Here is a 16,312-nt window from a genome sequence, read left to right as displayed (position 1 = left end):
GTTGTCAATTCTGTTCCGTTCCGCTCGGAATGGCCGAAACATTCCATACTAATTCAAAAAACGGAACAAAATGGAACAAATTTCATCTCATTTTAAATCTCGGTCCGTTCCGGATTTTTCGTCTAAATTCCGCCCGAAACGTTTCTGTTCCATTCCACATGTTCTGTTCCGCTCTTGAAAAGCCATTGAATCAAATTGAACCTTATTCAATTTAATTAATTAAACCACCCAATTATAAAAAGCTCTTTTTTATTACTATTTTCTATAACAATGATATTAATAATAACATTGAAAATTATTATTACTATTTTCATTAACAATGATATTAATTTTTAAAAATTAGATTTATCACTAATATATATGGTTTATATTCATGTTGTTTTTTTCATGTTTATACTTTGTAGGAATTTGAGCAAAACAAGGGATGCTTTAGATTTCATTAGCCTTAATAACATTGACCTAACTTTATATTTAAAATATTTGTGTTAAAACATTTTACTTTCATAATATTTTGATATTTTGTTTAAGTTGAATTACTTTAAGTTAAAGATCTATTTAATCTTGACTATTTAGAAATATTTTAAATTTTGAAATTATATTTGTTTGGCATTGTGTTTGTATTGCATAATTTATAATTAATTTATCTTGAATTTGAATTATGTTTGTTGAATATATATATATATATGAACAATACAACCCCGAAACGGCACGCCGAAACACTCCGAAACTGAAACATTCCGTTCCAATTGAAAAAACAAAACACCTACCGAAACGGAATTGACAACCTTGCTCCAGATGCAGATGCTAGCTCTCAAGTACACATGTACTGTTCACCTAGATTTTTTAAAAAATTAATATTTTTTAGTTTTAGATTAATTTTCTTATATTTTTAATCATTTCATGTTAAAAATAAATTTTAAAAATAAAAAATATTATTATTTTAATACATTTTAAAAAATAATCTCCAAACAAAAAATGGCTTAATTGTCAATTTTCTGGTTCTGTTTAGTGGAGTGGTTCGGGATGGTGGGATTAAAGAAACTCCACTTCCCTTAACCTTATCCACAAAGGAATATTTTCTCGCTTTTCATCTTTTTTTTCTTCACTTTTTCTGAGTTCTAATAGATTGATCCACATGCGATTACTTCTCGAAGTCGTCTTTCTATTAATTGCAGATTTTCAGCATTAATTATAACCCATAAATGGTATTATAGTTGTCAAAACCGACATGTAGCCCTCTTAGGAGGCACATGCATCTGATACTTCTCTCATTAGCCGCTGTTCTCACATAAAGTGAGCCAACAAGATACCCCGGCCCCAATAAAGAGCCATCAGTCTTTTGAATTGTGAGGACTGAGTGTACATAATTGGACCCCACATATGGAGCTGATTCCTTACCAGTCAGTCCAGCAGCAAACCAGAACTTTTGGAAAAGAGAACCTGATAATAATAGTCTTTGAAAGAAATCATCAAGATTTGAGGAAGCCTCATCGTTTTGCTAAAACTTCAAATCTTGATTGAAGAGAGCCCGTTGGGCCAAGGCCGATGACAGTTATCTCTTTGATCATCCCTCCATATCATTTCTCCACCAATGTAACTCATTTTTTTTTCATGCTTTGAAGGGGAAATAAAGTTGAATAAAATTCCAAGGAAACTGTAGGGAAATGAAGTTTCGCAAAACTTAACGGCGTATTGTCATACGCGAGCACACTTGAGTAATAATCAACAACCATCGCCAAACATAACATGACATACTATATATGAGGTGAATAATTTATGTGTACTACTGCCCCAACAAATTAAGACTTCTCTTGTGAGTTCTATCTTCATTCTGTACATATTTACCTACCTACAAAGCTGGATGATACCCGTGATTCACATTGGCATCTGCCCTCTGCACTGGTCTCCTAAAACTCCACTTAATGCAGAAGTCCAGGGCTAGCCGAAGCGCGGTTCCAAGTCCGAGCACAACAATGACCCCTGTGTAATGTGTGTCATAGTTTTGACATCAGCATGCATATTGTTCTTCAGTTCGTAATGCTACTATTTGCATGTGGACAAGTCAGTTAACTGTTGAAAACTGATATAGACGTGCTTACCGATTATTATGTTAACAGGTAAGGCAGAGACACCAAGGGTGATGGATATCAGCACATCCAACAAGAGGCCACCAGTAAGAATTGAGAATGCCACCCAAAGTGGACTAAAACAACCCTGTTTTGAAGATGAATTCATTCAAAGTCATCACACTGAATACTATATCCAAAAAAATACTCTCAATTCCCTTACCCTATTGTGATCTCGTGGTCTTAAGTTAGGGTCGATTCTCCAAACCCAGTAGTTTGTCTGCTTCATGAAATCACAGAAACAGAATATCAACATTAAGCACTGCATGGTTTATCATAAAAAGTTCTTGTCATCAATCTGTGCTGCCAAACCAACAGTCTATAAATAGTGCTTCCAGATATTGTAAACCCTTGTCCAGTTTTTTAAAGCATGCCACTTGGCCATTTGGTATTTTGGAAAAACATTCCCTACATTTCCAGCAGTGTCATTGTGATTTTAGAAGCTGACATGATAAACTAATCTGAGACAGGCCCCAAAAAAGATGTATGAGCTGGCATCACATTCCAAATCCAATGCATGTATAATTTAGACCAGATAAAAATGAAAAATGCTATCTTAAGCATACATTGTAATTTTGCTCCCAGAAATAGAATACCTACACTTGGCTGGGATTCTGGAGGTGAAACATTTACAGCTACAGCCCTGAAATAAAAGGTTTAAATCATATAAAGTTAATTCAGCAACCTTGTGCCAAACTTCATAGCATAAACGGACATGGTGAAGGACCGACTTACTGGCATATCTCACATTTGTTGGATCCTCTTCTGCTAAACCAGGTATCTATACATGTGCGGTGGGCTTTTGCAAGACCACCTCTACATTTGCATCCAAGATCTATGAGAACTTCTTCCTTCTCCTGCTGGCAAACTCTGAAGAATAATGAATTAATCTTAGTTATTGCTTATGTGATGAGTTCCATGTCTCTCTTCATCTTAGTTCTTTTCTCTCTAATGGTTCTGGTTTTCTTTTTAATCTTAGCAATTAAATTATATAACAATTTTCCCTTCTAGAATATGAAACCATGATGATGGATGAGATTATAAGACAAATGATACTTCTGGTTCGCTGAACTACAAACACAAGCTGGATGATGCTACTTTGTCAATCCCTGAAATGTGGTGTTAAGGAAAACAGCAAATTACTTCCCAATACACCAATAAAGATTTAGATTTCAGTATCTTATGTTGTACAACGCTAAATGAATACCAGGGGATCACTAGGAGTTCCAAAAAAAAAGTGCATATAAAAGCAAACTGGAACTTTCAACTTGAAAGGAGAAAATTCACAAGTTTATGACATGGAACAGACTCATGATTTTCATAGTCAATTAATGTCATAATCCAATCAAATCAAGCAAGATCAAAATGGGAAAAATACACAATACACGATGGGTTCCAACAAAATTATAACAAGAGCAAGAACTATTAAGTATAAGTACCAACCTGCATTGTTCGTGCAGACTTGAAGTCCTTGACAAGGACCCTTTTCTGGGAGAATCTACACTAGGCAACTCTTCCTTGCTGGCAGCCACAGTAGACTCACCATTAGAAAACGCAATGGCAATTACTGGTGGAAAACCAGAATTCCCTGACAAGATCTCATTACCGCCTTCTTGCGGCAAAGCCTTACTGTTATCCTGCTTCTCCAGGTCAACCTCAGTAAGGGCTAAACCACCAGCACCAGCTCTGGTGGTGCTGTCTCTATCAGACAAGTCATTCTGCATCTGATTCTATTAAAAAAAAAAAAAACATTCAACAAAACTTCAGTAACTAAAATAAATCCTAGAAACCACTTAACTCTCAAAAAGATTAAAAGGGTTTATCTTTTTAGGCATCATCCTTGCACCCCAAGTAGAATCAAACAAAAATATTCAATCTTTTGTCAAAAATATATCAAATATCAAAAAGACAGGCAACATAGTAATAACCCAATTAAGAAATTCCGTCAAACAGCTAAAACCCAGATGGGATTACAATAGAAAAACAGCAAAAGAAAAGGCAAAGCAACTTGAATAGGCAATGGCTTTCCATTTTAGAGAGGGAAAAAAAAAAAAAAAAAGGAAACCCTGTACCTGGAAAATGCTTTCGCTTAAAGGACAAAAACAAAAGTAATCTCTATTTTGTTGTTAAGACTAAACCTTCATTGCTTCACAACATGGAAACGGAAAGTAGAAGAGAAATGGTGACCTGACCCCACGAGCGGGTTCAGATTTTTTCTTTTTTTTTATTCTCTCTCTTACATAATTATCTTTAAATTTTATAGTTTATACTTTATAGATTATTTTGTAGTAATAATAATAAAAACAAATAGTATGTGTTTGATATTATAATAAAAAATATATTTTCAAAATTTTTTTAGTTTAAAAATACATTTTAAACTGCAGATCAAGTATCCAGTATATATAAACACTTAAAAACCTAAAACAAGAAAACTAAAAAATAGGCTATGAAACTTGCCCCCAGCAAAATTGGATTATTTTGGAAATTAAAAAATTAACTTTTTTTTTAATTTTTTTTTTAATTTTTATATATTAATATTAAAAATAAAAAATAATATTTTTTTCAAAGATAAAGTTGTTTATACAAAAGGTTTAAAAAAATTAAAGATGAATCATAAAAACTCTTTAAAATTTAAACGCATAACAAAAAACAATTGTCATTTAAAATATGATATCTAAATAAAATAAAAGAGAGAATGAGTATTAATTTAAATATAAATAAAAAATATTCAAAGAAAAAAATCATATAAAAAAGCATTAATTTAAATAAATATATATAAATATATATATATATATATATAAATATTTTAGAAAAAAAAGTCAAGGGCCAAGCGTTGCTGGGCCTAGCCTATTTTGTCAGGACTGGTGCGACCGGACCCTTATTTTTTTGTTGTAATTGTTGTCTGCCTCATTTTATTTTGAAAAAAAATCAGATGACATGTCACCTATTAATACAAATAGCCTTTTGTCTTATTTGTCCAAATTCCATTCATTGTGGTGACTGTAAAATAAGGGTTTAAGTTTTTTTTATTTTTCTTCGTTTGTCCAAATTCCAGTCATTTTGAATGGTAGAAATTTTGTAAAGCTTGAAGAAAATGCTACGCAAAGCATTTGATTATATCCACACGTCAGACCAAAAGAGAATGGAGGATCCATCATCAATTATGAATTTAATGTTTTGACGCAATACTAAACCGATAACACTGTTTGAATCCAAGATTAATAAAATATCTTTTTGAAATGGAAAAATATGACTATGCAATTTTGGAATTTCATTCTCGAAAGTTGGGGAGTAAAAATGGGTTATTATCTATTTCTATAAGGCATGGTCTGGCAGGGTTAGCCTCTATATTCATTTAAAAAGTATAGATATAATTTTAGACATTAAAGAACTCAACCCAAGACCTCCTTCTATTCTAGCTTTCACCACAATATGTCATTGCACCTTGTAAATTTTCATTTGTTTTGCCACTCCAGACAATAAGAATTTTCATTTCTTCCTTTAAGGTTTTGATTGTACTGTCCCCATGTGAGCTTTTGATGTCGAATCAACTAACAATTTTATTTTTAGTTTTTAAAATTTTAAAATTTGATTAAATAAAATATTTCGTAAATAATTTGATAATATAAAATCTTCTAATATCAATTAAAAGAAATAAATAATGCATATTTAAAAACATGTGTACAAAAATCATAAAATATATATTTAAAAATATAAATACAAAAAAAATATCAAATTAAAAATTATATACGAAAATAGAGTTTAAACTATGAATCTCATTTTAAAAAATAATTATTCTCTTTGTTTTCTTTGATGAGTCAAGCACTCATCACATCTTAATGTCAACATTAATAGTTTTAAGATTTTAATTTTTTGTAGTTTTTTTATTTTTTATTTTTATGTTTATTTTTTAATTTTTATTTGTTTCCAATGTAAACCATATTAAAAAAAAGATAAATTTTAATTTTGTGTTTTATATTTTTAAATATAAATGATATATGTGGTATCATTTGAACCTTCTATAATTGGAATAGATGATGATTCGATACTATTAAGTAATTTTAAGAAGTTCTATTTGATTAAATTTTAAAAATTAAAAAATTAAAACTTTAGATAAGAGAACGAAACATTGAAATAATCAAAATCTTAGAAAGAGAAATTGGATTAACCTTTAGAGGACAAATTAAAATTATTTTTTCTCAAGAGTCGATTAATTTCCATCAATTGAATTTCTGAAGTGAGGTAAAACAGTAAAATTATACTCAATTCTTTGATTTTGTTTTATAAAAAATATACATTTTGGGAAATTTAAATAAAGAGAAAATTCTCTTCATGAGATGGAGTACTTGTTTTGTTTCCACTAGCATGGTACCAATGGAATAAGAATAGAGCCTTATCATTCACAAAAGAAAAAGAAAAAAATTGTGGAAGGTAAACTCATTGCCAAGCAATCCTTTCTCTTTCCATCTTTAATAAATCAAATTCTTATAGTGTCTTCTAAGTTATTCCCTCCCTTTAATTTAATCAGTCTTTCCAACAGTTGGCACCTCACATTTCCTCTTAAATTCAATGGAGCCCCTCTAGCTCCAACCCCAAATTCCATAACTTCAATTCTCCTGCATTTTCTTACATTCCTTGCTAGCCCCGACCTTGTCAGCCTCAAAAATCATGGCTTCTGACGGAAACAAGAACAAACCTCTCGATCGTGAAGTTAGAGACATGGTGAATACCATGACACACCGCATTGTTGGTCAATTTCACAAGCCAAGTGCAAGTCTCCACGACCAGGAAAGCGTGGCTGATGAGGATGGTCATGGCATTAGAATCGTTACTCTTGCTGGAACCAACACAGGAGCTACAATGCGAAGCGAGTTGGATGATCAGAAATCCAACAAGTTGCCTGATGGGGTGTCATTTGGCGATCCTGATGCATCAGGGACTTACGTTAATAGCAATTTCCAAGCTGTTAACAATTCTATCATGTTTGGTAGCAACTACAGCACTAATGATCCTGGTGTTCATATGGACATTTCGGATACTTATGAACACCGTGGACTTCGGCCTGATAAGCATGGAAAGAAGAAAGACGAGGAAGCTTTCGAAAGTGACCAACATTCTGAACATTCAGATTGAGGTCACTGAAGAAGAAAATTGAAGCAGGAGGTTCAAAAGGAATGAAGCTGTGCTTTAGTAATGCTCTATATACAACAGGGGTTTAAGTTTGCTTGTTAAAGATTACTACAGGTTTGGTTTTCAGAATTTATAATGATCAGACAATAAAGTTCCAAAAATCATATATGGTGTGATTTACATATTGATTGATGGTGTGTCTGTATTGTCTTAGCTATTATATGTTGAGCATAATATGAACAAATATTTCTTTTACCGACAATGAAAGTCATTGGCACGCATGCAGTGATACTAAGCTAATATGTTTAGTAATTGCTAGAATCACGAGTTAATTTTAGGTTATACTTTGTATGTTCATAGTCCCAAGCACCGGCGAAGCAAACTTTGACCTTTGTGCCTAGAAGTGTGTCTTCGTGTGCTATGCAGAATTTCTATGTCCGTGTTATGACTCATGAATACGGTTATGTTGTAAAAAATATGCAGCAATTATTGATAAATATTATTATTGATAATTATTATAATAAGAGAGAAATTAGAATAATATAAGATTTAACGCGGTTTAACAATGTATTGTATTTATAGAAATGAAAAGCTTTTATTTTTTAATATATTGAAATAAAATTACATGGTATATATTTATAGTAAATCCTAAACTGTCTAAAAAAACCTAATTATCCAAGAAATTATAACTACACATCCAAGAAATATTAATAAGTTTTTATGATATTCATTTACTATATCGTGGTGTCATCACCCTTGCACCCCAAACTTATTAATCCTTCGTAGTAATAAAACATAAAATAAATCTCAAAGAGATAAATATTATCATTCTGTTATACACAATACACTCCACTCTGATACCTATTTATAAGTCATGGAATTATAACAGTTTGCGTGTCTTGTTAAATGTTTTATTTTGTAAATCAGAACCCTATTATTTAGAGAGGGTTTCTAGGTCTTGGAGAGAGATTGTGAAGAAAATTCCCCTCTTCTCTCTTCACACAATCCAAGTATTTATGTAGAAAATAACTATTGAGGTTATCCATTACATCAGAGAAGGCTAATCTAAAATAGAAAATCTACTTGTTTACAGCGCAATTGCAAGTTGATCGATGACCTTGTATCGGTCTAATTGTGCTTCAGTCTTTGAGTGGTGTCTCTATGGTCCAAGAAATGATCATATATAGGTCATGAGTCATGATGTTTAAGCTCCAAAAAGAGGGACTCTACACCATGGATTCCATTTATCAAGTAACATTATTGATGAGGTCACATTTTCTTCTAGCCTTGAGGTCTCATGGGCTTTTGGGCTATGACAGACCATGACCATGAGTTATTGGGTTGAGTAGAAAGGATGAGGTTTGATCTTCAATGTTGGAACTTTCTCTTGTTAAATCAATAAGCATGTGAAAATGGTCACCGAATGGGGCATAACCAAACCTTTGATTACCCTTAATATTAATAAAGGCAGAGAGAATCCTTTATGAAGTGTAAAGTGTGTGCAAAGAGTGTAGCAAATTTGTCAACATTTTTCAACCACCATCAATCACCATGACTTTTAACCACTATATTTATTGTAGTAGTTAGGAGTTATTTGTTTTTTTGTTGGTTACTACCAAGGCTCTCATTTCTCCTATAAATGGAGACAAAAGAAGAGTAAGAGTGAAGTGAAGAGTAAGTGTGTAGTGAGTGCAAGTGCAACTGTGAGAGTGAAAAAAAGCAGATTAGAGAGAAACACTGAATGTAAGAGTGAAACACTGGGTTTTGTGGGATTGTACTGGGTTGAGTTGAGTGTTTGTATTATTTCTCCAATAATATATAATTTGCTACCTCCGTGGACGTACCCACTTTTAAGAAATCACGTAAATCTACTTATTTATGTTTTATTTGTGTTTTTTTTTTGTCCAGTATGCACAACAAATAAACATGAGAAAATAAAGATCAGGGCAAAGTCCCGCTATGTGTGAGCTTTTGCCTTTCCATATTGAGCCTAACCTTCTATAGTGGTGTGGGGTTATTTTCATAAATTCTCTATTTTTGTTAGCCATGATTACCCTTTAAATAAAACCTTTCATGAAAGGGATAAGGAGTATTTTCGGTCTCCATTGATTTTATTTTTTTTTTGTTCTCCCACAAAGAAAAACGTAAGGTGTCCTCCATGCATTAGAGGAGGTTTTATTTCGAAATGAACAAGGGTTCGGGAATAAAATCATGAGCCCATGGTGCGACTTCCAACTCCGAAATGTGAACCCCGAACTCAAAGGAAAGGGACGCTTGCTCGGTGAGCTTTCCAAATACCAAACGTGTTGAAATCAATTCACCTTGAGAAAGGTTTCTGTGCTTCTCCCAAGATGGCTCATGGCTTGCCTCTTTTGATCGGCCTGCCCCAAACTTGCTGTCCTGGTTTGGGATCAGACATGGTAAAAATACGAATTATATCAGTCATTCCTGGACGTTTAAGGCCCGACTCCTCCAACTATATACAAGAGCCTGCACAGATTCTTCTCCACCATGAGACTCAGGGTGTTAGAATGGTTTTGTGTTAACATGTTCTACAGGCAGCCACCTACGATATCCAAATTTTCGGCTTAATGCTTCAAAAACGTTTGTATGATCATAAAGCTCCACCGAAGAACAGAATTGCATACAACCTTTGCCTCCATAACAAGGAGTACATCCTATCCGATTCTTTTCTCCTTTCATTTTTCTTTTTCTTGCAGAAAGAGAAGCTGAAAATATTTTCTTCGAGATTTATTCGAATGTTAGTGGAATTTAAAGGAAAGTACAATTAGTACCAAACATGGATTTTCTTGGAAAGAGGAAAGATCATTTAACTTGGCCTCAAGGACACCTTGAATCACAAGAGACAGTACTGACAACTTGTAAGGGGGGCTCTTGTTCCTTTATCTCTTCAGCTTCTTGAGCTACTCTTGTTGCGTGATTCTGCATTTCTTTGTTCTTACCCCAAAGAAGAATGTACAAGCCAATTATCACAAAGATGGATCCCAGCAAACTGCTCATGAAAAACCCTTTTGTGAAAAATAAAATAAAAATAGAGGCAGTGTCTAGTACTAATTAAGACAGAATGGTCAAAAAGTTCACCTGCCAAGATAGAGTTCCTCATGGAGGATAGGGACATCAAGCATGGCTGCCATTATCTGAACTAGGGGACTGAATGCTGCTGTAAAGACTGGACCCCTTTTCTTAACACACCATGACATGCCCACATAGCACAAGCCTGATCCTATGATTCCCTGCATAAATCAATGGTTCATTCAGCAATGAAGAGACACAACAGAAACTAATAGCTCTATGGATTTCAGCTTGTGAAGGTTATGCTTACAGCATACAGGACAGTTATAATTTCTATTTTCCCCTTCAGAACCCATATGGAGAGGCTCCTTTCAGTGGACAAGCATAAAATAGCTGACTGAATGGCACCAAAGAAGGACATAATGGCAGTGCTAGAACATTGGCAGGGGTATCTCCTTCCAATATGTGATTGAAGTACAAACCAACCAGACCACAACAGCGTTCCAACAAGCAAAGCAATACAACCAAAGGTCCATCTTCCGGCCCTTTTAGTTTGGCTCAGCTTTAGGCTATGATCCATGGCTCGAGTTACAGCTTGACCAGGTGAATTGTTAAATAATGGTGCTCCTCGGATGAGAGTCAACAGCATGGCACCAGCAACACACACCAGGGTACCGAGTACTTTGGCTTTTCCGCTATTGGATTTTATATGAACAGTCTCCATTCTGCAAGGCAATAGATAGAAACCAAGAGAAGTTAAAGCTGCAAGGCTACGACAAAGAATATAACACATTGCGGAACCAAGAAAGTTGAAAGAAAATTATTATAGATACTTGAATGGCAGTGCCATTATAAACGTAACGACAGGAACCATGTTGATGAAGGCACATGAAAATGTAGCAGATGTATATTGAATGCCGATAAGGAAGAAGCATTGTGTCAGTGATGCCCTGCAAGGAAAAATTAGTTAGTGGCAAGGATATTGAAAACTTGAAAAGGCTTAAACAATACTCACCCAACAATCGCACTGAGGAACAGGTAGCATAAGATGCGAAATGTGAGCGGCGGTCTGCTACCCCTGCAAGCAAGCTTGATCTGTAAGATCTGTTGCTTTAATATCTGAAAAGTAGTATCACAATGCTACAATAAGAACTTCAATCCTAATTTGTTAACTTAATTAGCCGACGAACATTTGGTTCTAGCAAGCTAGCTAGCTAATGCCTGTATAGACTATTCTGGGGAAGGGCACGAGTTTATACAGTCAAGAAATCAAAATAAAAATAAGCAGAATGTTGGACTAAAGAGCTACTACCTTTCCCGGAAGTAGCCGATAGGACCCAAGAAAATTGCAGAAATCGAAAGCCGGTATGTGATAAGGACCAAACGGTTAATACCCTCATCAAGGACTTTCTTGAGAAGAATATTCACAATGGAAAAAGCAAAATCAATTGTTATCATTGCTATGAAAGGTTTCCATTCATCACAGCTCTTCAAATCAGCCATTGAATCCAGCACTCTTGAAAGAAGTAGAGTAACACCTTTCTTATCACTCTCTTTGCTAACCAATTTCCTCTATCAGACAGTACTACAAGCTTATGTGCAGAGATATTGCTCTAAATAAATGGACTCTGGAATAATTGGGTAGAAAGCAGAATTAAATTCTTCAAATCACATCAACGCTTTAAGCAGCCAACATCGACAATATTAGTTTGCTATTTATTCTCTTCTTTACACTTTCTTTTGAGTGATACTTTCCAACAAATGGAGATTACAAGAGAATCATTTAGCATCACGGATCATACAAAACAGTGAAGCATCAATACATGATTTCGTCCTCGAGAATGGTAGAAGAAGCAGTGGATATTGGCCACGAGTTTTTCACTTGCATTTTCTTCTAGGCTTCATGTTGGTGCATGATGTACTTTATGAGTTAATTTATTGCTAGCCTTGCTAAGCATAGCTTAACGGCATCTTTTTAGTGGGGTTCCCCTGCACGTAGCATCTAATACTACATCTTTTTAGTGGGGTCCCCAAGGAGTGTAGCGTGGTGGCAAAGGGCTTGAGATCTGCACAGCAGGTCTCGAGTTCGAGTCAGGGCGTGCACCTCTTGTAAGAGCCTGGGACAGCCGGGGTTTTACTCACTCACCTGGGCCCACAAAGTGCGCTTTCCGGGGGGTGGGGTTTCCTCGAATCCAAAAAAAAAAAAAAAAGGATGGCTAACATCCTTTACACGCAAGGGGAGAGAATTATGTATCCAAGAAAGTCTCAATTTGTGACGCAGGAGATCTTGAGAGCATTCATATTTTTTTAATTATTTTTTCGAGTCAGTTGGTATTATAACTGTATTAATTAGTATCAGAAAGCTCCTAGTAATAATGTTATTCGCACAAAGATATTGCTAAAGGATTCATAATGAAATGACTTACATAAAGAAAAATTATTGGTTTTCTAATTGAGGAATCACCATGGTTGAAGTTCGCAAAGAACATATTCATGGTGGACGATGATTTATGAATAAGAAGATTCTGCTTAAAGAAATATGTCTTGAGATTTTCAAAGACAATTTGAATTCAAGAACAAGTTTCTTCTATCTTAATTAAAAAAATCATACAAGAGCAATTTTAGAAAATTAAATATCATCTTTGTAATTTTATTTTTTCTACTTGGTTCAGAAATCCCCATATTAACTCTATAATTATCTTTTAGGATTTTTTTTTTCCTAGAAGGATTAGGGTTTAGACCTAGTGATAATATAAATAGCATTGTTTGGCATGCATCTTCAACGAACATGGATTAATAAGATTGAATATTTTGATCTTTATGTAATTATGTGATTTTTTAGAGATTTGGAAATCATTTGCACCACGTTCTTAAAAAATTCAATTTTTTTTTTACTAAAATTTAATATGGTTTGTATGTTTTGGATCGTTTTGATGTGCTGATGTCAAAAATAATTTTTAAAAAATAAAAAAAATTATTAGCATGCATTTCGACATAAAAAATTATTTGAAAAGCAATTGCTACCATATTAACACTCTTGATACGAAACAAACATGTAAACCTTTGGGAGTTTTGATATATATCAAAATCTAGCTACGAGTCTTCAAAGGGGTAATAATTTTCATTATCATTCGCGATAGGTCATTAGTTGGTACTATAAAGTTGCGTCAATTTCCTCAATCAATGTATTGCACTCAATTGCTAGAAAAATATCTTGTTTTATTATTCTAAATTAGGTTCAACTGAAGGCTATCGTGCTGCAGATTTTATACAAAAGAGGACAATCTGTGTCCACTGTTTCCAGACCTCACGAGAAAACTGAACTTTTTAGTTTATAGCTCAAACACTGTTGGCGTTTACAATGTGCAGAGCGAGAACAATATGTCAAATCTTCTCGTAAATACCGGAAAGAATAGTGCAGAGAAAAGCACCGATCACCTTGATTAGACGCAGCAACTAGGAAGATTTCTGTGCACTGTCGTCTGTCCAGATCTACATTTCAATGGTGCCACTTCAAATGTCTGTGTCATCTTTTACACGCACGCACTTGTCTTCTACCTAGCTATCACTTCGGATTGTATCCCTCTCTATCTCACTTAATTCCATCCCAATCTTCTAGCTGCTAGTACTTACCTCTCTAGCTGGCAAGGAACTATTCAACAAACAAACGTGGCCCGTGTAATATCTTGGCAGCTTGTAGTACTCTTTGAAGTGCAACTAATACGGGGGATCCTGAGCTAAGAGTTATTGTGATTGTTCATCACCAATGTAGACTGCTGCTGAGCAGGTAATAGGAAGAATACTGCTGTGTGGATTCGCTAAGAGATGCTTTTACACTATATATCAAGATATTGAATATGTCAACTGTTTCCATCTTTGAACTTTCTAGCTAGTTAAGGCCCTAGCACCACCCCCCTCTCCACCTTCACTTTTTTAATTCTCTTGTAATGTAGAATTGAGAACCTGTTCCTGATTCTATATTCCAGCTGATAACTTTCTGAAGGAAGAGCCACAGCCATTCATTTACCTATCGTCTTTGTACAGCCGTACTATGTCTGCGTTTGGATACCATATAGCAGCTCCCAGTTGATCTCTTTCTGGAAAGTAATACATTGTTAATGGACCATATAATTTAGCCAGGTGATAATGGATTTCTTGAATATTTAAGATAAGCACATATGATATTACCATGTGACACAAAAGAAGGCTCTTTTTTGCCGACAGAAGCTAAACACAGCAAAAAAATTCAGAATATAGAAATTTGATGAGTGAAGGTGACTGGAATGTGAAACTTAAATTCACAACTTTATTCCTTCTAAAAATTTCTAAAACTTAATGTTTATAAATTCTGTTTTTTAAAGAGGTTTATAAAACTTTAATTGTACCATAAACTCTACCTTAACTAGAAAATAAAATGAAAATTTAAAAATACAAAGAAAATAATCATGAAAACCAAAACAAAGTATAAAATAAAAAAAATAACAAAATTGGCCTAATCAAGGTCCTAGGAATGAGATTCTTGATATCTCAAGATCCGATAATATACATAGCGTTAAAGGCATTACTATATAGAAAACAATTTCCAGAAACTCTTATAACAAATTAAGTAAGATTTAATATAATTTTTTTAGACTATCATACTGGTCTAGAACAACCAAATCTCTTCTTAGATCTAGATTAACCCCACTAATTTATAAATATACCTATTAAATCATTTATATAATCTACACAACATGATTATATTAAATTCATATTTAACTATTCATAATCACCTGTTATTTCTATTCGGACCACGCCACTTTTTATTTTGTTTTCGCATGAGGGCTAGTCCAATAAAAAATGGCATAATGTTCCTTTTTCTTTTCCACTTCAGTGTACGAAGCTTCTCTTATTATTAAGTATCATTAAGATACAAAAAATAAATATAAAAATGTGTTTAGTTGAAAAAATAAAATATAAATTAAAATTTATTTAGTGAAAGTTTTGGAGTGAAATTATATATATTTTTAAAATAAGAAGATATGTATTCTTTTTCTTTATTATTTATGTTTTTTTTTAATTATTATGAGACTGTAACTGAACGCTAAAAATTTCTTAAAGTTATAATATATTTTATTTTTATATTTTCTTTTGTGAGATTACTTAGCATTCCACCTAAAACACATGAAGATAAACTGCCAACGTGGATGATGATTTAGACCTTAAACTAACCGATACCTTATGTCCTTTCCTAAGGGAGCAAGAGACAGGAATGAAACAGTAGTCACTTTGGAGTGCTACAGGATTCCCCTTTTAGACTCTATCCTCAATAGTAAAATGGCGTTCAATTAACATCGTCAGGCTCGCGCGGTCTCTGTCATGTCCCTGCATCGGGACAAAAATGCTATGTCAAAAACAAAGAAACATTTCAAGCTAGCATCTGTGTTACCAGGTCCAAATGAAGTAACAAGATGTTATTTTATTGTCTTAAATCGGATCTTTTGGCTTTTGATTGCAGGGCCATTATAGCTGTCCCTATCATACTGCTTAGTAACATGGGCTAAATCATCTGCTAGAGTATACTAATATATATCCTCCAGATTCCGGATATTGCTGTCGTTTCAACGATGATCCCAAGGAAGCAACCATCTTACATTTCGAGGCTTCATACAGTGTGTAATGGAACCTTTTTTATTTTTTTATTTTATGGACTTAAATTCTAACAGTTGACATTATCTTAATCTTCGCATCTCATGCTAGATCAATACATTATCGTAATCTTCGCATGCTATACTAGATCAATAATTTACTGCGGATATGTAAGCCAGTTCTGGATGTTGTTGTTAGGGATTCAAACTTCAGGATATGAACTGTTATTCGATTGATGTCCATCTTCCCGCTAGCCTTACCATTTCTTGCACATGATTCCTGTTCCTTTCAAAAATAAGAAAGAAATGGAAAGTTGATTTTTATTGCTTGATCCATGACGACGAAAAACTTGAGTGCTTAAGCTGCAGGAGCAGAATTTCCAGTCTGATAGGATT

General features: G+C 33.9%; 3 protein-coding genes across 4 annotated transcripts; 1 reads left to right on the top strand and 2 right to left on the bottom strand.

The window, feature by feature from the left end:
- Window positions 1–1,670: 1,670 nt before the first annotated feature.
- Window positions 1,671–4,345, bottom strand: LOC133698624 (uncharacterized). 2 transcript variants are annotated; one of them, XM_062121620.1, is made up of 7 exons: window positions 4,199–4,345; window positions 3,570–3,856; window positions 2,862–2,996; window positions 2,727–2,769; window positions 2,290–2,349; window positions 2,100–2,214; window positions 1,671–1,980 (listed from the first exon to the last, which is right to left on the bottom strand). In XM_062121620.1, the coding sequence occupies exons 2-7, from the start codon at window positions 3,848–3,850 to the stop codon at window positions 1,850–1,852; spliced, it is 765 nt and encodes a 254-aa protein (XP_061977604.1). In that variant the 5' UTR covers window positions 3,851–3,856; window positions 4,199–4,345; the 3' UTR covers window positions 1,671–1,849. The 2 variants fall into 2 exon arrangements, with proteins under 2 accessions (XP_061977604.1, XP_061977612.1); XM_062121628.1 differs by having other exon boundaries at window positions 2,290–2,346.
- A 2,322-nt stretch (window positions 4,346–6,667) lies between these two features.
- On the top strand, window positions 6,668–7,511 carry LOC133697738 (uncharacterized). Its single transcript, XM_062120490.1, has one exon. The coding sequence runs from the start codon at window positions 6,795–6,797 to the stop codon at window positions 7,257–7,259; it is 465 nt and encodes a 154-aa protein (XP_061976474.1). The 5' UTR covers window positions 6,668–6,794; the 3' UTR covers window positions 7,260–7,511.
- A 2,475-nt stretch (window positions 7,512–9,986) lies between these two features.
- Window positions 9,987–12,222, bottom strand: LOC133703465 (WAT1-related protein At3g30340-like). The gene is made up of 6 exons (XM_062128004.1): window positions 11,602–12,222; window positions 11,305–11,367; window positions 11,123–11,239; window positions 10,600–11,014; window positions 10,359–10,510; window positions 9,987–10,269 (listed from the first exon to the last, which is right to left on the bottom strand). Exons 1-6 carry the CDS (start codon window positions 11,790–11,792, stop codon window positions 10,098–10,100), a joined length of 1,110 nt encoding a protein of 369 aa, XP_061983988.1. The 5' UTR covers window positions 11,793–12,222; the 3' UTR covers window positions 9,987–10,097.
- Between the last annotated feature and the right edge of the window lie 4,090 nt (window positions 12,223–16,312).

Source organism: Populus nigra, chromosome 1 (assembly GCF_951802175.1).
Source record: "Populus nigra chromosome 1, ddPopNigr1.1, whole genome shotgun sequence".
Classification (NCBI taxonomy): Eukaryota; Viridiplantae; Streptophyta; class Magnoliopsida; order Malpighiales; family Salicaceae; genus Populus; species Populus nigra.
The sequence above is the reverse complement of the archived record's forward strand: the minus strand, read 5'-3'. Positions and strand labels throughout refer to the sequence as shown.

Bases quoted from the DNA above. Each gene is read 5' to 3' on its own strand.
- LOC133698624 (XM_062121620.1), bottom strand. From the start codon at position 3,850: ATGCAGAATGACTTGTCTGATAGAGACAGCACCACCAGAGCTGGTGCT. The intron at 2,770-2,861 runs GTAAGTCGGTCC...CTTTTATTTCAG, and splicing joins AACAAATGTGAGATATGCCA to GGCTGTAGCTGTAAATGTTT. The intron at 1,981-2,099 runs GTAAGCACGTCT...CACATTACACAG, and splicing joins ACCTGTTAACATAATAATCG to GGGTCATTGTTGTGCTCGGA.
- LOC133703465 (XM_062128004.1), bottom strand. From the start codon at position 11,792: ATGGCTGATTTGAAGAGCTGTGATGAATGGAAACCTTTCATAGCAATG. The intron at 11,368-11,601 runs GTAGTAGCTCTT...GCTTGCTTGCAG, and splicing joins ATCGGCTACTTCCGGGAAAG to GGGTAGCAGACCGCCGCTCA. The intron at 11,240-11,304 runs GTGAGTATTGTT...TTTTCCTTGCAG, and splicing joins TTCCTCAGTGCGATTGTTGG to GGCATCACTGACACAATGCT.
- LOC133697738 (XM_062120490.1), top strand. From the start codon at position 6,795: ATGGCTTCTGACGGAAACAAGAACAAACCTCTCGATCGTGAAGTTAGA.